The 22616-nt window shown below is 43.5% G+C and overlaps 12 protein-coding genes across 12 annotated transcripts; 3 read left to right on the top strand and 9 right to left on the bottom strand.

Moving 5' to 3' along the window:
- Positions 1-23: 23 nt before the first annotated feature.
- Bfra_000880 (uncharacterized protein) lies at positions 24-437 on the bottom strand (the record flags this gene model as incomplete). Its single annotated transcript, XM_037331324.1, has 1 exon — positions 24-437. One exon carries the CDS (start codon positions 435-437, stop codon positions 24-26), a length of 414 nt encoding a protein of 137 aa, XP_037197657.1.
- Positions 438-497: 60 nt separating this feature from the next.
- On the bottom strand, positions 498-767 carry Bfra_000879 (uncharacterized protein; the record flags this gene model as incomplete). Its single annotated transcript, XM_037331323.1, has 2 exons — positions 498-628; positions 674-767. The coding sequence occupies 2 exons, from the start codon at positions 765-767 to the stop codon at positions 498-500; spliced, it is 225 nt and encodes a 74-aa protein (XP_037197656.1).
- An 87-nt stretch (positions 768-854) lies between these two features.
- Positions 855-1100, bottom strand: Bfra_000878 (uncharacterized protein; the record flags this gene model as incomplete). Its single annotated transcript, XM_037331322.1, has 1 exon — positions 855-1100. The coding sequence occupies one exon, from the start codon at positions 1098-1100 to the stop codon at positions 855-857; it is 246 nt and encodes an 81-aa protein (XP_037197655.1).
- Positions 1101-1521: 421 nt separating this feature from the next.
- Bfra_000877 (uncharacterized protein) lies at positions 1522-2366 on the top strand (the record flags this gene model as incomplete). Its single annotated transcript, XM_037331321.1, is given in 5 exon segments — positions 1522-1661; positions 1673-1731; positions 1782-1973; positions 1994-2069; positions 2096-2366. Coding segments are annotated over 5 exon segments (738 nt in total), but the record flags the coding sequence as incomplete, so codon positions are not given.
- Positions 2367-3056: 690 nt separating this feature from the next.
- Positions 3057-3885, bottom strand: Bfra_000876 (putative golgi apparatus membrane protein tvp23 protein; the record flags this gene model as incomplete). The annotated part of the gene is made up of 4 exons (XM_037331320.1): positions 3057-3211; positions 3317-3600; positions 3650-3695; positions 3798-3885. 4 exons carry the CDS (start codon positions 3883-3885, stop codon positions 3057-3059), a joined length of 573 nt encoding a protein of 190 aa, XP_037197653.1.
- A 667-nt stretch (positions 3886-4552) lies between these two features.
- On the bottom strand, positions 4553-5719 carry Bfra_000875 (putative carbohydrate-binding module family 18 protein; the record flags this gene model as incomplete). Its single annotated transcript, XM_037331319.1, has 1 exon — positions 4553-5719. One exon carries the CDS (start codon positions 5717-5719, stop codon positions 4553-4555), a length of 1167 nt encoding a protein of 388 aa, XP_037197652.1.
- Positions 5720-7169: 1450 nt separating this feature from the next.
- Bfra_000874 (putative sec20 domain-containing protein) lies at positions 7170-8494 on the bottom strand (the record flags this gene model as incomplete). The annotated part of the gene is made up of 2 exons (XM_037331318.1): positions 7170-8118; positions 8184-8494. 2 exons carry the CDS (start codon positions 8492-8494, stop codon positions 7170-7172), a joined length of 1260 nt encoding a protein of 419 aa, XP_037197651.1.
- A 241-nt stretch (positions 8495-8735) lies between these two features.
- Positions 8736-9087, top strand: Bfra_000873 (putative mitochondrial 54s ribosomal protein 44 protein; the record flags this gene model as incomplete). The annotated part of the gene is made up of 2 exons (XM_037331317.1): positions 8736-8913; positions 8972-9087. The coding sequence occupies 2 exons, from the start codon at positions 8736-8738 to the stop codon at positions 9085-9087; spliced, it is 294 nt and encodes a 97-aa protein (XP_037197650.1).
- Positions 9088-9453: 366 nt separating this feature from the next.
- Bfra_000872 (putative inorganic pyrophosphatase protein) lies at positions 9454-10889 on the bottom strand (the record flags this gene model as incomplete). The annotated part of the gene is made up of 5 exons (XM_037331316.1): positions 9454-9891; positions 9953-10028; positions 10082-10416; positions 10479-10568; positions 10659-10889. 5 exons carry the CDS (start codon positions 10887-10889, stop codon positions 9751-9753), a joined length of 873 nt encoding a protein of 290 aa, XP_037197649.1. The 3' UTR covers positions 9454-9750.
- A 1573-nt stretch (positions 10890-12462) lies between these two features.
- Positions 12463-14227, bottom strand: Bfra_000871 (putative cytochrome p450 97b3 protein; the record flags this gene model as incomplete). Its single annotated transcript, XM_037331315.1, has 3 exons — positions 12463-13683; positions 13722-13890; positions 13941-14227. The coding sequence occupies 3 exons, from the start codon at positions 14225-14227 to the stop codon at positions 12463-12465; spliced, it is 1677 nt and encodes a 558-aa protein (XP_037197648.1).
- Positions 14228-15711: 1484 nt separating this feature from the next.
- Bfra_000870 (putative methylmalonate-semialdehyde dehydrogenase protein) lies at positions 15712-17525 on the bottom strand (the record flags this gene model as incomplete). Its single annotated transcript, XM_037331314.1, has 3 exons — positions 15712-16766; positions 16815-16970; positions 17021-17525. 3 exons carry the CDS (start codon positions 17523-17525, stop codon positions 15712-15714), a joined length of 1716 nt encoding a protein of 571 aa, XP_037197647.1.
- A 2426-nt stretch (positions 17526-19951) lies between these two features.
- Bfra_000869 (putative suppressor protein srp40 protein) lies at positions 19952-21823 on the top strand (the record flags this gene model as incomplete). The annotated part of the gene is made up of 1 exon (XM_037331313.1): positions 19952-21823. One exon carries the CDS (start codon positions 19952-19954, stop codon positions 21821-21823), a length of 1872 nt encoding a protein of 623 aa, XP_037197646.1.
- Positions 21824-22616: the final 793 nt, after the last annotated feature.

Raw genomic sequence — 22616 nt, 5'->3', positions numbered from 1 at the left:
TCCTCTTCCATCAAGGCATCATCCTAATCAGGTTGGTTTTCTGAAACTCTGCCCCCGATGCGTCTTTGTTTAGTGTGATTCTGGAATTTGGTTCGTCTGCTATGCCCAAGCGTCGGATTATTTTCGAAACAGGCCTCCTTGCTTGGACTTTCACTGTGAGTCTTATTATTGAAGTCCTCCATGTCTCGATCGTCATCCTTGATGCAAGACGGCTCTTCCTTTTGGAATCCAGTCTGCAATCTGACCTCATCGAGCCCCGCGGTCTCAGCAGGTTTACCATCTGATGAGTCCATATTCATGGAGCGCTTTCCATCAGACAATTCTCTTCTGTTTGTACCTGTCTGTCTATTCGAACCATCGAGCGCCTCCTTGTACACGTCTCCATCGTCGCTCTCACCACCAGTACCATGAATTAGCCTCAGCATTTCCTGAGTCATTCTGTGTCGTTTCTCCTCATCAGTTCGCGAATAGTGGTCAGAGAATGATGGTTTTCCGCTCTAGTCGAGTTCCGTGGATGTATCTTCTGAAATTGTGTATGTTGTTTTCTGCGATGCCAGTGCCGATCTCTCCATCAGCGCAGCTTCTGTTGGTAATGGCACATGCTTATTCACCAGATCTTTATCAGTATCTACGTGTGTTAGTGCGAGAACATAGCAATGATGAAAATACATACATGAATCATCAGTGACACTTTCACCGCATGACCACATCTCCCCATCGCAATCGATCTCCGGTGTAGCAGGTAGAATGTCGGCCAACTTTCGCATCAAATGTGTCAATTTTGCTTTGAAATCTCCGGACTGCTGTTGGACTTTAGGGAGTTTGAGAAGTTCTGTGATTTTATTCGCTAGCTTCTATTCCTCTGCAGAGTGTTCTATGGCGTCTGGGTCTTCTGGTGGATCGCGGCCAAGAAATCCGTCAATCGTTTCGATCATCGCAGCCGTTTCATTCTTTATTCTCTTTTTGCAAGACTTGATGCCCTTCGCTGGCAACTTTCCTTTCATGCTTTCCTCTGTTTCTCTTGTGATGGACTGTATGGCGTATAGCAGTGTCTCCTTCTCCTCAAACATCCCCTCATAGGCTTGTACAGCTCTTTCCATATTGTGTTGGGAACGAGTCTTGAATCTTGACTTGAGGATTTCGAAAGAGAATGTAAAGTAAAAGGAACAAGTCGAAGAGAAACTGTAAATGCGGTTCCATAGGGATCAAGTATCACAAAGTGGGTCTTGTGATATTATGTTGTCTTTTAAGAAATTTTTTCTCTCTTTTAGAGATGAAATAATTGTCTTCAGTTCTTCTGCGGGGTGGAAAAACATCCCTCAATAACAATACAATGTTTGAAATCTCAAACCTATCAAATAATCTAATATATCCAGCATCTCTGGAAACACCCGTCTCTTTTCTTAAGTACGACACTAAAATAACTCGATGATCCAATCCTCATCAAACACTCTACCATAGCATCTTCAGCAGCGGCAGAGGGCGCCGAATATAAGCAATCTCCGACAACTGAAAGAATAGGCTATCGCTTTCTCTGCGTATGGGTTGGAGCATGGCGTAGGGAAAAGAAAGGAATTCCGGTGTATCCAAACACATCCTGTCTCATCCATTGCAGCCGAGAAAGCCCAAAAGAAATTTATTGAATCTGGAACTGGAATCGAGTTATAACCAGACTCCCAATTCCGTCCCTTTCAACGACCCAGCGAGAACAAAAGCTTCCATCCGATGATGGTATATTTGCGCCTTGGCCGTGGATTTGCATCTTTCAAACACGGGCGCAGTTGATATCACCAAGGCCCCGATGATCAAGACCGACAAAGAGACTAACAAGGGGATGCCAGTAGGCAAAGAGGTGCCAATCAGTCCAGAGAAAATGAACCATAGTCCCGTATTCAGTGTTGTGCTTGGGTTTACTGAGAAGAAGCCGAAAGGAGGTGCAAAGCTCTATGGCTTGCTTGGAAGAAAGATGGACTGTCCGTACCAAACATTGTAGCCCAAAACCAAGTCCTCTTCTTCTTCAACGAATGCCGGGATGATAGTCTTTCTCGAGCCAAGAGGGACGTCACCTAGTTGGCAAATGTCAAAAAATACTCAGTCTTCGAAGCCAAGACAAAGAGTTGTGTGGAAGACATGTATTGATGCAAAGAGTAAGGGGTACCAGCAAGTTGATATGCGGACCAAAGGAAGGTCACATTAGTGCTAGGGACAAGGATGCACGGAAGGTGTTAAGTGCATCCCTGGCTAGGTTTATGTTTTCACAGATCACTATCAAGCATGATGGCACAATCAAGGTGGTTGAATCGAGCATCTCAGTAGGCCGTGCGATGATAGGACATCCCGGGACTGACTGGCTATTTGTACCTTGAGAATTAGCTTATGCAATGAAAGTTCAACGTTTGATGCAAAATCAATTATTGACAGTAATCTAAATGGCAATGCAAGATGGCATAATTCGCTATTTGAAAGTAACTCGTAAAATGCAAGACATATGGACAAAACGTGATCGCCAAATAGTTTGGCTAGACGCTTGTTAGGGGTAGTCTAGTCAAAAAAGAAAAAAAGGCGAGGATTACTACACTAGAGACGCGCAAATCGATTTAAATAGTCTAAATATCTTGCTTGTCGTACTAATAATGGAACCCATGATCCGAGTAATCATTAATCGGTTTCTCCCATTCCACTGTTCCATCCCTTCGCACCAACAGCAACATCGCATCAGAATTACTTGGAAAAGAGCAAGTGTTACTTTTGATGGAATTTTATTTGGTACGAGCATTTGCTAGTGATAATTTAGCTCTTATTCACCTTGAACAAGAAAGCCCTTCAGATACTAACGCCTCTATGTTTGAACGCCGCCCTTGCAACATTCGGACCTAACAACACTTGTATAACAATATTGACTCCAGGCACCGCGTGACAAATCCCGTTATGTCAAAAGAACGGAGCAAAGTTCTCGGGCTTCATTCATTCTGGTATCATAACCCCTGAGTTCTCATATATCTTGCCACAACCCCTCTCGGATATCTCTCGTGCCACCCTTAGCTTATCTCGAATATTCATCTCGAAAAGAATCTTCCAATTGTAGCGCTTGCAATATTTCCCGCAATTCCTGAGGAATACATGGCACTGCCCGCCAAATTCGATGCTTGCCCAAACTTATCACATCTCGAGAACGCCAAAGTATTCGTAACTGTCAAACTCAATGCAATCACTACACAACGATACTCGTTAGCAGTTTCCTCGGTGCGTCATCTCGTTTCCATTCCTATGCCATACTCATGGCCGCTTGCAATCCGAAACAAAAGGCAGAACTTACCGATCAATGTCAACCAAATAAACTCAAACCTAAAAATAGCCACAAAGGCTAATCCAACCCACAACAATGGCTGCGAATAAAGTGCAAGCCAGAAGAATCTGCTATCCGTAGGGTTTATGATTTTTGTATTTGGATCCGAGGATTCAAAGACCCAATGCGAATCACCAGATGCAGGGTCTACTTCATTCCACCAACGCAATCCGACGAGGCGACGACCGGCGATATTCTTTAAGTAGTAAAAGTCGGCAGCGAGGAGCAGGATGGTTATTATGAAGATCATGACACTATTTGAATTAGAGGGTCAATTGACGAATCTAGGAACGAAAGACGTACAAGTTTTTAATGAAGAGCATTCCGAAGAGATATACTAGAAGACTTGCTGTTTCTAGGAGTTAGTAATGTATTCATGATGGCACACCCAACAATCCATCCAGTATAACTACTACTCTCGAAGCTCAAATCAAACAATGCGCAAACCTACAAATGCGAAATCCTAGGAAACACAACAAAGTAATAGGATGTGAGCTGAGACGCCAACTCAACGACCCAGCAGATTCATTCTGTTCCATGATGAAAGAGGTGTGTTTTGTCAAAAGAGCGTAGAAGTTGAATTTGTTAAGTGTTGATCATGAACACCTGCGTCTGCATGCTCAGATACTCGTAATCGTCGTAAGGCCAGAGTAGCTAGGAGCTTAAGGTTTGACCCAGTTATGGCGCTAGTTGGGCGGTGGACAATGGCAGTATATTTCTGGTTGACCTCATCCCTCTTCAATCACCAGCAGGAGACGTACATTCAAAGACACTACACTCATTCATTTTATTGGTTTCATAACAACATGTTATCATGAATATATATAACATAGTTATAATACCTCATGAGTTCAAGCAAATCGTATACTAACCTCGTTAAACCGGTGATCCTCTAGGTCAGAAGCGTCCCAACTTAGGTGTCTAGAGGTTCTCTGAACAAGAGAACATTGTTTTAAGATTGGATGCGTCTCAGTACGGCGCATGACCTCTAGCAAATATTCATCCATCATTTACTACACTTTTCTTGTCACTTCACTAATATCACAGTATATATATCACATTGGTTGTTTCTTATATATGGTTCTAAAAAATCTTGATTTAAAATGACAAACTTGAAGTAAAGTACTAACTAATCATACATAAAGACGCAGTCTTTAGATTCTATTCTAACTTGACCCTTCTCCCCCAAATCACCCCATTCCCCGCTCAAAGTCTCCAACTTCTTCCTCTGATCTTTCTGATGGGATTGGCAGCAGAAGTGGAGTTGAGAGTAGTTCCACAAGATCCGAAGCCGGGTTGACAACCGGTACCACACCAAGCATCACCAATTCCACAGAATCCGTCCTTGGAGCAACATGGACCAAAGCCGGAGCCGGTACATGTTTTTCCTGCAGAGCAGAGACCGTTGATCGAGGCCTGAAGGGCTCCGGAGCTGGTTCCTGAGGATGAGGGAGAGGTGGTGCTTGATGTTGGTGAAGCTGGTGCTGTGGTTGCGATGATGGTGGCCGAGCTGAGTGTAGATGAAGCTGCAACAGTTGGAAGGATTACGATGGAAACTGGAGTTGTGCTTGAAGAAGCGACAGGTACTGGAGCAGATGGCGCACCAACTGCTGGGGCACTGGAGCTTTCACCGCCTGTGCTTCCTGAAGTTGAGCCCGATGCATCAGAGCCCGATGAGGCGACACCATTGACAGGGCCACAAGTTCCGGTGAAGGTACCTGAGTCTGAAGTCTTGCGTGTAACATCTGCATCTGGGCCTGGATTTGGGTAGTTGACGGCCTTACCTTCTACAGATGTGCATCCGTTGCCAAGGTTGACGAGGAAGAGATCGGGGCGGGCAGAAAAGGCCACAGCCGGAGCAGCACGAGCCTTTGTGCTTTCGATGGTGACGGCAGCGCAGGACATGTAGAACTCGCGGTTACCAACCTGATTTTGCCAAGTCCAAGCGAACATTGCTTCTCCGGCTGGGGCGTCGGCAGGAACAGTGAAGCCGGCACTTGAGCTTACTGCGGTAGGACAGCTTCCGATGTAAGAATGGATGACCTTGAATGTCTTTCCGGAATCGTAGGAGAGTGCGACTTGGCAAGATCCTCCACCGTGAATGGCACCGGTTCCGACGGTCCAGTTTGCGGTTTGTCCTGCGGACCAAGTGACGACGGATTTTCCTCCAGCTGTGCCCATGTCATTGTACTTGCAAGGGAAGTTTGCACCGGAGGCTGCGAGTGGAGCTGTGATGCTGTAATCGATTTGAGATTGGGCGGCGTTGGGGTTGAGCGCAGAACGGAAGGGAAGTGGCCAAGTCAATGACATGTGTGCGTTAATGACGGAAGCGCAAAGGATTGCTCCGAGAGCGAGGTTGTTGGTGAACTGCATCTTGATAGTGATGAAATTAAGTTCTTGTTGTTTGCTTGTGTAGTGTGTTTTGGTTGCGATATTGATGATCAGACCTGCTGAACTGTTGTATTACTGTGTATAGAATAGATATGTGTGGCAGAGAATGTGATGGTCGAGCTGTTTATGGAGGACTTGAATTCGAGGGAATCTCGAGTCAATAAATACTGCAGGAAAATGACTGTATGAAAATAGAGGAAACAATGTGATTCGAAGCTCGCTCTGTTAACAATAAAGGAATGATTCGGCGAGTGTTCCAGCACAATGAATTGGTGACTTGAAGAAACTTAAGGAAAGTATATTGTTCTTTATCTGAATAGAATACTCTTTATTCACCCTCACAAAAAGCCAGAATCCCAACTATTTAAATAGACGAATCTTTGTCCGTCCATACAAAGAAACCATAGAACAACCCAGACGATCAAAGACATCCTATGAATAACCCATTCATCTCCGAAGGTAAGATTAAGAACGACAGAAGAGTTTCAAAAACTCCAGTCCTACACAACCGATAGAGTAGACCAGACCAGTTCTCCCCTGTTGCAGAAAGCATCAGGTGAGACTTGCGAGTAGGAAACCAAATAATCCGACCCAATACCATGATCCTCTCATACACTTGCACGAGAATGCGCTCTCCAAACTTACAGATGCGAAAAATAGCACTAGAAGAACCCTTCCTTCCCCTTTCTCGGCAAAAACTGCAAAAATTCACATCTACCCCAACTCATCCCGTCCCGTCTTGTTCATCTCGCACCCGACGAACAAAATAACCAGCACCTCGCCCCAAAATTCCAAAAAAAAAACTAACCATAGAACTTCTAGATCGATCCCCGCTCCGAAACAAAGCAATTCTTGCACCTGTTCATTTCCACCTCGTTGCGAGGAAAAATTCAGGAGAAGTATCAACAAAGAATATAAGTGGTTGTTGGAGAATCACAAGGCGACATCCCTTAACCAATCAACGTACTTGAAACATAAATTTTTGAAACCTCGATTTCGAAACTTGATGATTTTACCCACCAACTGCCAAAAGTAATGTCATGTCCGTTAGGTTTCTTGACTAATATGCACCGGCGTATTCCTTAGCCTATTAATTGACATCAGGGTGTTTTCTATGAAAGATGGGAGTTTTGGTGGTATCGGAATTTTTGAAATATTGTATGTCACTGTGCAGTATATCAGGTGAGTTTTTAAAACTTTGGATTGTAGTTTACTAATAGGGTATCGTTGATCCGTGAAGATATTTGTGTATTGATTCGATTTGAAATACCAAAATCATTTGGAATAATGTTCGCTAAAGTCATTGAACGAATATCAAAATGTCGAAGTCTCAGATCCGGCTCAGTCTCGACTCCTGAACGCCATCATGCTCAGCTATCTCGGTTATCATGGAATTGTATTGGAGACTGACTCATTCAAGTCGTTCGGCAATCTATAGTTCGTCCTTCCTTCGCTGTGCTTCTTTCGCAGCCTCTTCTGGCTCTTCCCACATCCTCTTCTTTGGGTTTCCTGAATTTGATTCCTCAGTTCGCACTACGTTCTCTCCCACCTCGGCTTCTGTATCATGGAGTGATTCGCGTCCATCCGAGTCTCCGATCATCTCTTCCTTGATAGGCGCCTGGCAATGCTGGCTTTCATCAATGATATGTTCGACCTCCTCAACCATCGTCGATGCCGCTCTTGCTACAGGTCGTTGATCACCGTTTTCAACGCTGATTGCTGGAGTATTCTTGCTATTGGGAATAGCACTCCCACTCCTAGTTGGGATAACTGAATAAGTTGCAGGCTCACTGGATATGGACATACTGCTTTCAACAGCCGAGCCACCCTTGGAGCCCATTATTCCGAATATACTAAATAGAGAGTAGAAGATTAACTTCAGTGGCGCGTAAACCAACCACCAAAGTGGTCCGTAAAACAACCTCCTAAAAACAAGCCATGCAATTGTACATGCGAGTACGTAGAATGCCGTTTCAAGATACCACGTATCACTCTTTTGGCTCCTCAGCAAAGTCCCAAGCAAATTCCGCGAACTTGATAATAGAGAGTCTAATGTAGAATATGTTTCATTCAGCTGCGCCAACGCTTCCGTTGATTGTTTTAATGTATCGTTTGCGAACTGTGACTTTTCTAACTCGCCCGCCATCATTTCGTGAGTTCGTCGAAGCGCAAGAGTAACGTCGCTGGCAGCATTTACTGTCTTATCTTCCTTTGAAAGTTCTGACTTTGGTCGCGCGATAGGTCTTTCCATCGAATTAGGGGTTGACCTACCGGAAGAGAGAATTAAGCTTGGCTGAAAGAGATGTTGTCGCTCCCAAACTTGCGCAGCGTTTAGCGTCTTTCTGGCTGTCACCTCGGCCTTGCGGAACGCTGAATAGCATCTACATATTTCAGCGATCAGTCTGGAGTATGACATATATAGGAATGAACAAAATAATTGTCTTACGATTCGACTTCTTTGATGTTCTTCTCCACTGCCTCATCAAGCACCTTTCTCTGTCTTCCCAACTCACTGTTCGGCCCTCCTGTAGGCATTGACAAAACATCTTCTTGCAGTCGCTCAAAATCCTCATCTTGTTCTTTTAACACCTGTGCGATCTCCGCAGAAAGCTCCAGCAATACGTTATCGTCATCGCTGTCCAGTGCTATAGAGCCAGGTTCAAACTTAATGGTTGCTAGACGTTCAATCAATTCTCTGGCTTGTCTATTTGATTCCTGTAGAGTCGCAAGGCGTTCGGAAAGCGTCTCGAAAGACATATTGATTTGTTTGAGCTTGGCAGATGTTTCGGCTTGTAAATTCTGCATCGTCATGTCATGAGAGCTGGCTGCTTGTGAGGCTCGGAATTTACCGAGAATTTTATTTTGCGCCTAGCATATTGAGCATCCAGACCACAACTGCACCCCAGAAACTTCATAGAACATTGAAAGTCTCATGTAAGTGCGGATTGATACGTTTGGTCGTTCAATACTAATTATATACTAGGCTCCGGTAGCAAACATGATCACAAGATTCATCACCGAAGTCTCGACAGTCTTCAATCCCTTCTCTCCCAAAGCCAAAACCGCACGGTTATTTCTCTCAGTTCTCCCACCAAATGCACGACAGACCATGAAGATCGATACAAAGATACTACCCAGAGCATCTAAAGAGCGGAGTCTTGTGCGCCTTAAGTTTAGTATGTGTTGTCGGATTTAAATTTGTTCGCATTCGCAGATTCTAACCCTAATTTACAGAGGATGGAAAAGAGATGAAGTTGGACGCAGAGAAGCTCGGTATTAGAGGTGTATCTGATGAAGTGGATAGGCATTCACGAATTTTGGCAAGGCAGGAGGAATTGACCGGAAACTGATGATATAATGCTAGAATGTATATTTATTGCATTTGGGAGGCGTTTTTAAGGTCGTATGCTTAACAATATCATACTTTCAATAAGCACGGAGTGTCTTTTATGTGAACATAATATACGAGTTCTAGGATTTTACACGTCTCTCAATCCATGTCGATATTTCATGAGTTGGATCGCTAAGGCCTACGCAAGGATTGGGTAGAAGGAACAATCTACAAGTCAGAAAGGTTGAAGATATTACGGCTTGGCAGGAAGAAATACTGGACGGCTATAAACGCTCAACGGTCCTACGGGTCTCCCGTTTTGGGTATGAAGATTACATCAAAAACCAATGCGAAGACAAGCAATGTTCATTTATCAACGCAATAACACGTTTTCCAGCTGCGTTGGCTCGTATGCAAGTCTGAAAGCCCCAATGCATTTTTGAGAAAACCCATCAAATCTTTTGACGAACAAGGCATAAAAAGAGCTAGAGGTTTTGATAGTATTTCACAGTTGCACGTATTGAATGCCAGAAGTATTATGGATGTGCAAGAAATGCGCTTGGAAACCTTCGTATTGTATCTACAGCCAATAGTGATGGCATAAGTGTAGGGTCGTTTAACTTTTATGGTATTCTGGCAATAACGCCTGCGAATGTATAGCCGTGATTCAAGACATCTGAATTTAAGCGGCAGCACCAGAGATGAAGAACCACTTGTCAATGCTTGGGTCGATAGGAGCTGGGGCAAGGTTCTCGTTAGATGGGATAGGAGGAAGTTGGTTGGCTTCAACACGGCTGTTGAGTGCTTGACAGTGACGTTGGTGCTGTAAATTCGTTAGTTAACAGTCGACACAGCGAAATGACAAAAAAAACTTACGTTGAAACATCACCTGGGGTGGTCTTGCCAGTGATGAGCTTCTCCCAAGCCTCAGCACACTCACGAACGATATCGGTGGCGTACCTAAATACATTTTAGCTTGCATGTCAAATTTATAATCGTGTGATAACTCATACTTCTTGTTCTTGCACTCTCCAGTGAAAGCGAATTGGTTCTCTGGCTTTCCATCTGGGATTTTGTAGATTCTGAACCATTCATTTGTAGCCCTCAAGAGACCTGGAAGGTGTCTCTCAACATCCTCAACGTCATTGAGCTTAGGAGCCAAGGGGTCGTTGACATCGATGACAATGACCTTCCAGTCGGTCTCCTCCTCATCGAGCAAGGCCATAACACCGAGAACCTTGACTTGCTTAACTTGACCTGGGTATCCGACCAATTCACCGATCTCGCAAACGTCCAATGGATCGTTGTCACCCTTGGCCTTGGTTTCTGGGTGGACAACGTTAGGGTCCTCCAAGTCTAATATCCAATCAGCTCGTGTCGCAGATAATATGTATACATTCTAGGTCTTACTTGAGGGAAGGCACCGTAGTTCCAGAGATAACCCTTGTGTGGGAAGCAGTTGCGGACGAAACGAAGCTTGCCCTTCTTGACATCTTGCTTCTGTGGAAACTATTAGCATAAGAATTGAGCAGGATGGTAGGAGGGACATTCGATTGGGTTAAGCATCTAATGAATGGCATGTTAGCTGACGGTGTACAAAATGCAGTGATAAGTGAGAAAAACCTCTTCTTTGCTGATCTCCATCTTGCCGTTTGTCCATCTTGGGATCTCAACAACCATGTTCAAGATGGTTTGTTGCTCATTGGCATAAAGGGGGATATCGTGGAATGGAGAAACTGGAACTCCATCCTTTTCGATATAGATACGGTGCTCCAAGGTGTTTGGAGCTCCGATCTTTCTGACAGTGTATTTGGAAGCCATTGTTGTATTTAATGGTGTTGTGTTGTCGGAGGATGAATTCGTTGAGAGGTGACGAGATATTTGCACCACTCTTAGCGGTATGGTGGGGTTGTTTTTGTTCGCCAGTTTGGCGTGCGCGGCGGTCACGCCTTTATAACAAGGAAAGCGCAGGGGCAAATGTTGCTTTAATTGGTGAGAAGGACCACGGCAGGTATTCGATAGGTGTGTGAGTGATCTGATTTGTCCTGCTCGAGCCTGAATGGGAATTTCTATATTGGGATGGAATTTCCAAATTGAATTTGGAACGCCAGTAAACTTGAACTTGAACATTCAGATCTCTTGCAAATGTTCCAAAGAGTAATAAGTAGGTCCTGAATACTTTGAATCTACAATCTGCAACCTGCAATCTGCAATTAACCTCCGTACTACCTAGGTAATAAATTACGCTATTCAGCAAATATTTTCCGTCGACCGCGGCTTCTATGATTAACCGCTACCAATGGAACGTGCCTTGCCATGGTTTCCGAACTTCGGACCCTGCCGTTTCCATATGGGACTTGGTCTCATCTCTAAAGCAGCAGCGGGATGTGTTGTCCTAATGCTTCTTCACTCCAAACTTCAAGGGGAAAATGCCGACCCAATCTGTGTACACTTCTCATATCAGACCCCCTTTTTTCTTTGTTCTGTTCATGATTCCGAACAATCAACTGAAGTCACGTCACAGCTTCTACTCTACACATTTACCTTTGGACCCGAAAGCATCCTGACCCGAGTATCAGTAGTTCAAGGAAGACTCATCACATACATGATATGGATGTCACTTCTATGATGCATTGGCACTATGTCATTATTAGACAACAATGTCGCAAGGTCTGAAGATTCTCAAACATAGCATTTGCACAGCGTTCATTCCGCGTTCAAGAGACTACCTACGTACCTAATAAGTAAGGGTTCTGCTCGATCTACGAGGAACAATACGATTATGCAACTGGTTAGAATGAAAAAACAACAATCTCTCCTCATCATAAAGTTAAACCTTCCAGAGCAATCTTTGCTATCAATTCTCTCAAGAGACAGTGCGAAATGAATGTCCCTGAAAGATGACAATACACAGAGTTTCTTGTTCATTGAGGTTCAGATATTTTCGCTTACCTGGTCTGTACATAAAAGAAAAAAAAGAGGCCAAAATTGAACATCCGCATGAATTCTACAATAAATCAATCACAAATAAAGTTTTAAAGATCAATAGTACTAGATAAACTTTCGGGCAGCCTTCAATTGGAGAATTTGTTCACACCTTGAATTCTTTAAATCGTGAGGTTCTGATAGTTTGAGCATCCTGAAAAGATCTCAAGATACGACAACGATGCAAGACTCTACATCAGGGCAAAATATCTAGAAGTAAAGAAAATATTGAACGGACATCCCATCCAACAACGTGCTAATATCGAGACGTCGAGAAATCGAGAAAGTTTAGGGAAAGTAGCCTGTAAACCCTTGACAACGCAGTAATAAAGTATACATAGTCATCATCTGTTGCTTAGCAACTCCATCTATTTATACCCATCGTGACAGATAACTCAAACTCTCTCCTCTACCAACCCTCCACTATCTTAACCTTAACATATAAGCCCTTCGATGGCTTCGCAGTCACTCCTCCTTTAATATCTAGATTCTTCTCATCCATCATCTTCTTATCTTTCAACTCAAACTCAAACCTTCCAATCCACGTCGCTAACAAAATTGCGAATTCCGCCTTCGCAAACTGTTGACCAATACAACTTCTTGGCCCATGCAAGAAAGTAAGGAATGCATAATTACTTGAGCTCCCTCCACCGGTATTATGCGACTCGCCATTCTCAGTCATCCATCGATCAGGATCAAACTTTCGAGCAGAGGAGCCCCACATCTTTTCGTCCTTGTTGATGGCCCATGGAATCAACATCACACGTGTCCCCTTTGGTATGCGCTGACCAGAGATAGTCGTATCAATGGCGGCTTCACGAAGGGTTAGAGGAACAGGTGGAAAGTAGCGGAGAATTTCGTTACAGACAGCGTTTAAATATGGCATGTAATCGATATCTTGACTTGTGACACTGGCGTCTGAGTCTGGACTGGGAAGTTTTGCACGGACTTCCTCTCGGAGACGAGATTGAACTTCTGGATAGGCGCAGAGTAGATAGATGGCCCAAGCCATTGAACTTGCAGTCGTCTCGTGGCCAGCTGCTAGGAAAGTCATGAGTTGATCGATGAGATTTTCATCGGGGAAGCCTCCACTCTCCAATGCCACACTCAGGATATCCACATCGGTCAATTCCCTCTTTTCTAGCTTCGATTTCTTCTCATGGATGAGATCTCTACAAACGGATCTGATGGTTTCTGCAGCTTCCTCGATTTCCCCATTTCTCTTGATAGGTATTCTTTTTACGAACCATCCTGGTAAGAAAAGCTGGAGAAATCCAAGGATTTGTGCAGAGCGTGTTGGCTTAAACACAGTCCTATATGTTCTATTTAGTAGCGTGTCGGGGTCCTGAATGGCTCCGAAATCCTTGCCCAGGCCAGCTGCTCCGATTATGTCCAGTGTTATTCTACTTGCCCATTGCATGGCTTCCATTATCACTACGCCCTTCTCTGGCTGAGTGACACTTCCGTCATTTCCATCTTCTTCTTCAGCTACGCCATTGGGGATATCGCCACATTCTTTTGCCTTGACTTCTTTGGTCATGGCTTTCAACCCTTCACAAGATTTATCCCAGAAAACGGAATATAAATTCTTAACATGTCGAAACGCAAACGCGGGCATTAGATTTTTTCTCTGTATTTTGTGTTCGTCTCCCTCTGCCAAGAGAACACCAATTCCAAGGAGACGTCCAATTCCGATACGAAGAGTGGAAGGTTTAACGAAATCGTAATTTTGATGGCAAGAACTTCACTGAGTGCTTTGGCATTTGTAACCATGACTCGCTCCGAGTTCAACATCCCTAAGTATCTTATGATACCGTCATTTGGAACATCTTGTATCCTATTGCTCAGTTAGCCACATATAGAGATATATAGAGTATCAGATCTCACCAGTCAAGCATAGGCTGACCAGTCGGCTCTCCAGAGATCCTCTTCCATTGGCCATTCCACCAACTACCTCCTTTTGGAGAGGGTAAATGCCTCAGGGGTGAAAAGTAGTAAGGATACAAGATCACTCTCCAGATCGCAAACCCTATGAACTGTAACAAGTATAGTAGTACAAAAGTTCCCAAGTAGCTCGGCTGAGTGGATAATAATGTATCTGGCTTGTAAGAAACAAGTGCGTAGGAAAGGGTCGTAGGTAAGACCAGCAGTCTTTTGAAGGGAATTGAAGACATAGAGGCGAAAGTCTATAACTATCTTAAAGGGGAGAGATATGTTGGCAGAGTGCCGAGTACTTATATAGCGGAGTCGGATCTATAAATGTGCCGCCTCCGCAGGTCAAATTTCTTCGCAAACTGAGGTTTCAATGGAAGTAGGAAAGTGGCTTCAAAATGAATGTACAAGTATGCTAGTTTGCCACGGAAGGGTTTACTATACAGGTAAGAGAGGTTAACGAAATCTAAAAGCACCTAGTACATCTGCTTCGTCGCAAGTTTCAAATGCGGTGGTGATTTCATGTAACTTAGATCCGGGCACAAACAAGTTTATCCCTTGTCACTTGTGAAAAGAAGCTTGAATGGCTGTATGGTTGTAATTATAATTCAGAAGGAGAAAGATGAAACCATTTCTATAGATGTGTTTTCTCAAGTACCAACTCAAAATGATAAAGAAAAACGGTAATTGTAATTGTAATTGATTTCAAAGAACTCGAGACGAAGTTCCAGTCCATGATACCTCAACTTTTTGCATACCTTATTCGGGTAGTATTTCGACAAGGATTTTGTAGATCTTGCGTTGAGGGTGTGAAGGGACCACTATTTTTGAATTGACCCGTAAATCTTGTACGGAGTAGCCAATTGATAGCCAGTCTCGAGCCAGTGATTACTACTCTGTACAATACTAAAAGCTTGAATCTGGCCTGACAGCAAGAATTTGACTTTCCTACCACGCTGGCGAAAACGAAATAGATCTCCATCAGAATACAAGCCTTTTTCGAGTCTCTGTTGAGTAACATCTCGGAAAGTGTTTGGTATCCGGACCCCGTTTCTTTGTCCACCATACAAGAAACAAACGGGTAACTTATTGTTCCGAGTGAGGATTTGTGTGTAGATAAATTGATGGAAGATATTCCGCGTTGAGCATGATCGTTCCAAATCAGTCAGGACTCAGTCGATCATCCCTTGATGTATAATCGACCCTGCTTAGAATGTCTGTTATTTCGAGGCCCAACTTTGGAACCAGGCATTGCCAGAGACAATATACCGTCTTAAATCGACAAACTCGGAATCTACCTAACAGTACCGCAAATCTGACAGTCGTATGCTTCAAATGTTTATAGATTACGTGAGATAAAGTATTAGTCTAGACAATCATGTGAAATATACATATCGAAATGAATAATATAGACAATTAGGATAGACATAGGCAGTAGTATAGACATTGACAATTTTATTATTGCGAGCGTCTCAGACTCTCTCGGGAAAGAGCCTCGCTTGCAAGATTGTAGATACACTGATATAAAGATAACCAGGGGTAATATTCATTTTCATTCTCATATTGATATATACTGGCATTAATACAAATATGGATATTGATATGAATCTTGCAATTCACCTGGACGGTTGATACATTGGCAAACCTCACATTTACACCATCACATATGTCGCATGTCAGTCGGATAGGTAGTTTGGAATCATTAAATTTTCATAATCATAAACATCTAGCTGTGTGTAGGCATTGAAACATCAGCAGACTTAGAAATTGCATCCTCGCTCCTCCACAAACTGGTCACTGTCTTTTGCTGTGTGTAGAACTGTAGTCCTGGCTTGCCATAAAATGTATTTGCACCACCTCCAGCAACACTCTTCTTGTTTCCGGTGAAGGAAAAGAATGGAAGAGGGACAGGGATTGGTACATTGATTCCCTGCTGTCCTGCCTCGATGTTCTTTTGGAACGCTGTTGCCGTGGCTCCAGATCGTGTGAAAATAGCTGCACCATTGCCGTATTCATTAGCGTTGATGAGATCGATGGCTTCGTTAAGAGTGTCCACATTCAAGCATACTAATACTGGGCCAAAAATTTCTTCCGTGTAGCACTTCATATGAGGTTTGACGTTGGTGATGATGGTAGGGCCAACCCAGTTTCCGTTGGGATATTTTTCAGGTTTATAACCTCTACCATCCAACAAGATTGTTGCACCTTCCTCTTCTGCGCTAGCAATCAAATCTTCGATTCTTTGCTTGCTCTGTGGAGAGATGACTGGACCAAGATCCGCTCCCTTTTCAAATCCTCCATTCACGTTCAATGATTTAGCACTGTCGGCTAGTTCAGACAACCATTCCTTGGTTTCTCCAACCATAACCAAGGTACTCAGAGCCATACATCTTTGACCAGCGGCTCCAAAAGCTGCTCCGACAATTGAGTTCAGGGCATGTTGCTTGTTCGCGTCGGGTAAAACCGCACAGTGGTTCTTGGCACCCAAGTTTGCTTGCACGCGCTTGCCATTAGCAGAACCTCGGGTGAAAATATATTCTCCAGCACGATTGCTTCCAACAAAACTGATGGCTTTAATGGCCGGTTCATCGATAATAAAGTCAACTGTTTTCGATGCACCATGGACAATATTGAGTACTCCGTCGGGGAATCCAGCCTTTTGGGCAAGTTCGGCAAGAATCATTGCGGCACCAGGATCTCGCTCGGAAGGCTTAACAATAAGACAATTTCCAGTTGCGCATGCAATTGGAATAGACCATAATGGAATCATTGCAGGAAAGTCTATTGAACGTTAGTAGGATCTAAGTTTTGAAATTTCTCTAAACTTACTGAATGGGCAAATGGCAGCTACAACTCCTAATGGCTCCCTATAACTTCTGGTCTCCATATCTTTTGCTACCTCTATGACCTCACCCATCATTTGTTGGGGAATGGCACATGCGGTCTCGGCGACTTGCAATCCACGAAGAACGTCTCCCTTTGCATCTGCCCGCACATCAGTCTCGAAGTTCAAAGGTATACCATTGGGGACATACCAGCAAAAGTTTTACCCTGTTCCAATGTGATGCTGGCAGCCAATCTATCCCAATTTTCCCGTACTAGCTGTGTGAATTTAAACATAATTTGTTGTCTTGCCATTATGCTGGTATTTTTCCACCCTGGGAATGCTTTCACCGCACTATCAACTGCAGCTTTGAGCTCAGCATCTGTACTTTGTGGTACTCTTGTTACGAGATTGTTTGTTGCTGGGTCGTGTAAATCGATGAATTGTGTAGATTCGGATTTGAGGAATTTATTGTCGACAAAGTAAGGAGTATCCTGCACATCTTGGATTTTCTCGTGAGTTGTAGGATAATTGTCGGCATTAAATGCTAATGCTGCAGCAGGTTTGAGATGTTGAGCTGTAGCATGGAGTCTGCGAGTAGCAATTTTGGAGGTCTCAGAGGAGGATGGCATATTGAATGCTACTCTGGGTCGTACTGCAGAGGAGGTATGTCGAACCGTGGCAGCTGAAATACCTTTGGTTAGAGTTCGACGCATTTTTGCTCACAAAGTCTGGTTAAAATGATGTTTGAAGAGAAATCAATTGTATCCCTCCAAAGTATTGTGAATCGTCACATCAAGAACAAGCGCAGCTACTTGTAGTTTCGGGTGAGTGGGTTGTAAACTGGGGTTCCGAGCTCTTAGTAGCGGCTTAAGATAGCCGGATGCGGAGAAATTGGTTAGACTTTCCTATCTTGGCTCGTCGTGATCAATCCAAGGTGTATCAAAATATTTTGTACGTAATTCTCAAAGATTCGAGGGTAATAATGATTGATATCCACGGACGTGAGAGATATGAGAGATATGAGACACAGGAATATCGATAGTCATATATTATTATCTAAGTCCTTTGTTGAGAATATCGAAGATTACCATTACTGACTTGATAAGGAGATTCGCGCCTAAGCGAAACTTGGGACCTTACCTCGCGCCGGCAGGACGAAACCTCCGAGACAACAAAAATAAAGGTTTACTTCGATATCTGATCTAAAATCAGACAATCAATATTTCAAATTTACATTAAGATAAAGATATCGAAAAGTCTTTAATTTACTTGAAGTCTATACATTTCTATATACATTCAATTCAATATCCAAGAGTCTGCGCTTTCATTGTATAGTTGTATTTGAGTGGTTTGGTGTACTGTTGCTTTTGCGAATCCTCAAAGATCCAACTTGTAACATGACAAGTGATGTTATTCTGATATTACCATCTTATAAATATGGGTGCTGTGTTTAGCATGACGTCGGTTTTAGCATTGAGATGTCAATCTATCTTAAGTCGGGTGGGAAGATTGTGAGGAGAATCGGGCTAGATAATTGGATTCTAGTCGTAGAGTGGTGTGAGCCAAGACCATATCATACACTCAATAGAAATAAGTTCATCAGGAGACATTCCGCTTCGGTATATGATCTTGTGTTGGGTGGTAAGGGATCTCGAGATATTGCTTTTAGGTAAGCATTTCTTTATCTTCTAATCTATGTATCGACCTTCTGAATATCCTACTGGCAAAGCCATATCTCAAAATATGAGTAGGCCTAAGATGATCCGACATCTTCGGCGTACCATTCTTGGATCTTGCGCTCTCGGAATCAGACAGCGGTCAACACTATCTATTCGTGAACTGAGAATCAATACTGGCCATTTCTACATGGTTGAGGAAGACATCGATGCGTACAAAGACGGCATGTTAGTCACTTGCGTCCAGGTTTGCATGAAGTCAATTGAACCAAAATGCCACTCGCATCTGGGAGTCATTTGGTTCAATCGCTGTGTGTTTGCTTCTTCTGTACTAGAGACCTTGCGGAGGAGCTGTGAAAATAAGAAATCCTCCATGGGTTATTAGAGAATTGATGAATTAAGATTTGAGTCGACCTGATGGATTTATTGCTTGAGATGGTTTTAGAGTCCGTTAATCGATGGTCAGTTGCCAGTGGGTGAGAATCCAACGTAAACAAATAAAAATACGTATATAATTATGGAAGAGAAGATGGATGCATGGCTAGTGGTTCTGACCAGAGCCCGAGAGAGATCTTGGAGTCAACTGTGGTCTGGGCCACTATGTTGAGTCTATCCTCTTAGATGCTTTCCGACGCCTAACATCGTGTGATTGAAGAGCTACTAGGCAAGTTATAAGATCATGCATGCTAGCATAGGATTAGCGGAAGGTAGGAGCTGTGGAAGAGTGCTTTTAAAGAATTACATGGAGGGTCGAAACCCTTAAATCACTATGCCTAGCGTATATTTGGAATTTAATACGTTGTTCCTCTCGCACTTTATGATTCACAACAGTAGACTAGGAAAGGTCTTGGGTTTGATTCCAAGCCCAATTTTATAGTCATCCCGTAGTAGTGGAGGAGTGTCTGGTATAGCTTCGGCATATTTAAGCTTGCTTAATAAGAATTGTGACCCATACCCATCCAAGATCCCCCAAAAATGTAACAAACCACAACGACACTCAAATCTGTTGTAGTGAACGCAACAAAAATGGTAAAAATGCCCCAAAAATGTTGCAGAGCAACAAAAAGAGTGGAGGACTTGGGAATCGAACCCAAGACCTTTCCTAGTCTACTGTTGTGATTCACAAAGTGCGAAAGGAATGTTATACCCCTAAACCAGACCCCCATACTATTGTTAGAGAAGCTATAAATTTCATAATATATATCGCAATTATGCTGCGTCTGGTGGATCGGCAAGAGGGTTTGTGCACAGACCGTCAACACCGGGAAGCGTGAAATAAGAAAGAAATGTTTTAAGGCTCCACCTTCTGCTCTCTTATCTTAGCGCCTCCTGGCTATCATTGAATTTCTCCAAGCTCCTTAATTTTTTCTACAGCCAATATATGAGGATATATATCAGACACCTATTCATTGCTGGTGATTCCAGGAGTATTTCCTTGAATCTAGGTTGTACCTACCATAGATATGTCCTCGACTTCAGAATACACAAGGTTACACATAACCCCACTCAATCCCAACCTCCTCACTACTATAATACCTCCGTCAGTTCTCCCTAATGCGAAGAACATTTCCTACCACACCCTCGAAACTTTCCAGGATAGACCTTACGGTTTCGTTGACCTACCTATTATGGATGCCGAAAAGTTAAAAAAGAAGCTCCATGGCTCTATATTAAAAGGTTCGAAAATCCGTATCGAAACAGCTCGACCAGCGAAAGATCTAAGCCCAGTAGATGAGCCAGAACCAGCGCCCAAGAGGCAAAGAGAAAAGAAGGATCCAAGCAAAAAGCGCAAACGAGGAGAGGAAACCATACCTGCTGTAGTAATTGGAGATAGGAAAGTTAAGAGAGGTTGGACTACAACTGCCACGGACATAGGCAAGGCAAAGAGGGAATCAAAGGAACTTAAGAATGTTGTTAAGTCAAAATATACTACAAATGAGGAGTGTTTGTTCAAGACAATCTTACCGCCAAATGTTGCTGCACACACGAAAGCTACGAGCGGTGAGAAATCGAGTAGGAGGAGTAAGAAGGGTAGAGGTACTGTTGTGCATGAGTTTGCTAAAAGCACAAAATATGCAACCTTTTTGAGAAGTAATACTGAGGGTACAAAATCGAAGCCTGCGGTAGAATTTGTGGATGGAAAAGGATGGGTAGACGAAGACGGTAATGTGGTAGAAGAAGTGGTGAAAAAGGTACGGAAGAGTCAGAAACCACCCAAGGTTGAGGAGCTCGCTCAGAAAAAAGCAATGGGCAAAGATAGTGGCAGTAGTTTGGACCAGGTCAAGTCTTCAGGAGGAGAATCTTCATCTGATGAATCTGATTTCGAGGATCGAGCGATGAAGAAAGTGAGGCAGGCAGCAGAAGTCGAGAGCAGCAGCTCATCAGACTCGGAGAGTTCTGCCGACGAAGACGAGTATATAAAGCCACAATTAAAATCCGAGGATATTGTGATGAAAGAAGCGGTCAAGGAAGCCCTGGAGGTTCCAATCGAAGCAGAGAAGCTTTCGGGTGAAGACAGCTCATCAGAGGAGGAAGTGGGACATATCAATTCGAGCCAGTCAACAGTCTCCAAAGCTGAAGCTGAATCGGAAAATGATGCATCATCATCAGGCTCTGACACATCGTCGGATTCTGAGTCATTGGATTCCTCTGATAGTGACTCTGATGATGAAGATGTATCATCTGTCGTAGCCTCCCCTGAGCATCTCTCCACATCCACACCATCGACAATGCCACCGCCAACATCGACCATGACCCCCGAAACAAAAACAGCCCGACCTCAGTCATCCTCTGGTCTAAGTATTACGATACCCTCTCCCGTCGTCCAGTCAACACCCATCCCCACAGAGGTACATCCTCTCGAAGCTCTTTACAAACGTTCTAAACCTAATCCTGACTCCAATTCCGATGAGCCCAAACTTGAAACCAAGTCAAGCTCCTTTAGTTTCTTCGGCGCTGATGATGAAGACTCCGATATTGGCGAGGAACCCAATCAAATCCCTTTGACACCTTTCACCCAACGTGATTTCGAATCTCGAGGCTTGAGAAGTTCAGCACCAACACCTGATACTGCTTACGCCAACAAGAGATTTGTATGGCCTGGGGGTAACGAGTATGATGATGATAATGACGAAGGGAATTCTCCAACACCGAAAGAGTCTATGGGTGGGAAGATCATATTCAAGGAGAAAGAATCAGAGGAGGCGCCTGAAAGTGATTTTCAGAAATGGTTTTATGAGCACAGAGGAGAGAATACGAGAGGGTGGAAGAAGCGAAGAAAGGCTGTTGCAAAAGAGCAAAGGCATAGAGAAAACAAGAAGAGGAGTCGTGCTTAGTCTTCTATAACCCTGTATTTAGTCTGGATGAATCTCTTTTGTCAAATACCTATGTAATCAACTGCTGGCCTTTCAGTCTCTTGTCTTGTCAATTTCCAGATAACTCCTTCACATAATCGGACAGCTGAATCATCACCACTATCGTTCATTATAAACGTCACAGCCAGTCAAAAGCATCAATGTGATCATATCATCTCTCAAAAAATAGCACAGCACAGCAAAGTGGCGGAAACTCAAAGGCGATTTCAATTCTCTCAGTCCAACTAACGTTAAACCGGCAACCACGAAAAGAAATTCCTCAAAATAGCTGAACGTTCCTTGCCACAGAGGCTCAACCATCTTTCAATCCTTCGGTTTCCATTTTGTATTTTCTTCAATTTCACTAACTCGCTCGCTCCCGCATCAACGCATAACTAAACCGCAAAAATGAGACGAACACTCATGTTGCTGCCAATGAACTGCCGCCAAATCATATGAGATTACTTTTCGTTCCTTCCTTCCTTCCTTACTTTGAAATACCGTTCACCTTTTTAGGCGGTGCAGTGAATACGTGCACCATTTCCAATCAGTAAGGACTGTTGTACAAGCTGAAAACAAAGTCTAGCTTTTTGTAATGGGTAAAAAAAATCGCTGTATCTTCGTGTCTTTCGAGAATTGCGGCATCACATCGTCTCAAAGCGCGGAGACAGACGTGTACCAAATTGAATAGAACCATTTGACAAGAGCATAAAGATCAGGTTGTGTAGTTTTGCAAAGCGCCGCTGTATCTTGAACCTTGTGGCACTGTGCAGAC

This window comes from Botrytis fragariae (genome assembly GCF_013461495.1).
Source record: "Botrytis fragariae strain BVB16 chromosome Unknown tig00000001, whole genome shotgun sequence".
Classification (NCBI taxonomy): domain Eukaryota; kingdom Fungi; phylum Ascomycota; class Leotiomycetes; order Helotiales; family Sclerotiniaceae; genus Botrytis; species Botrytis fragariae.
The sequence above is the reverse complement of the archived record's forward strand: the minus strand, read 5'-3'. Positions and strand labels throughout refer to the sequence as shown.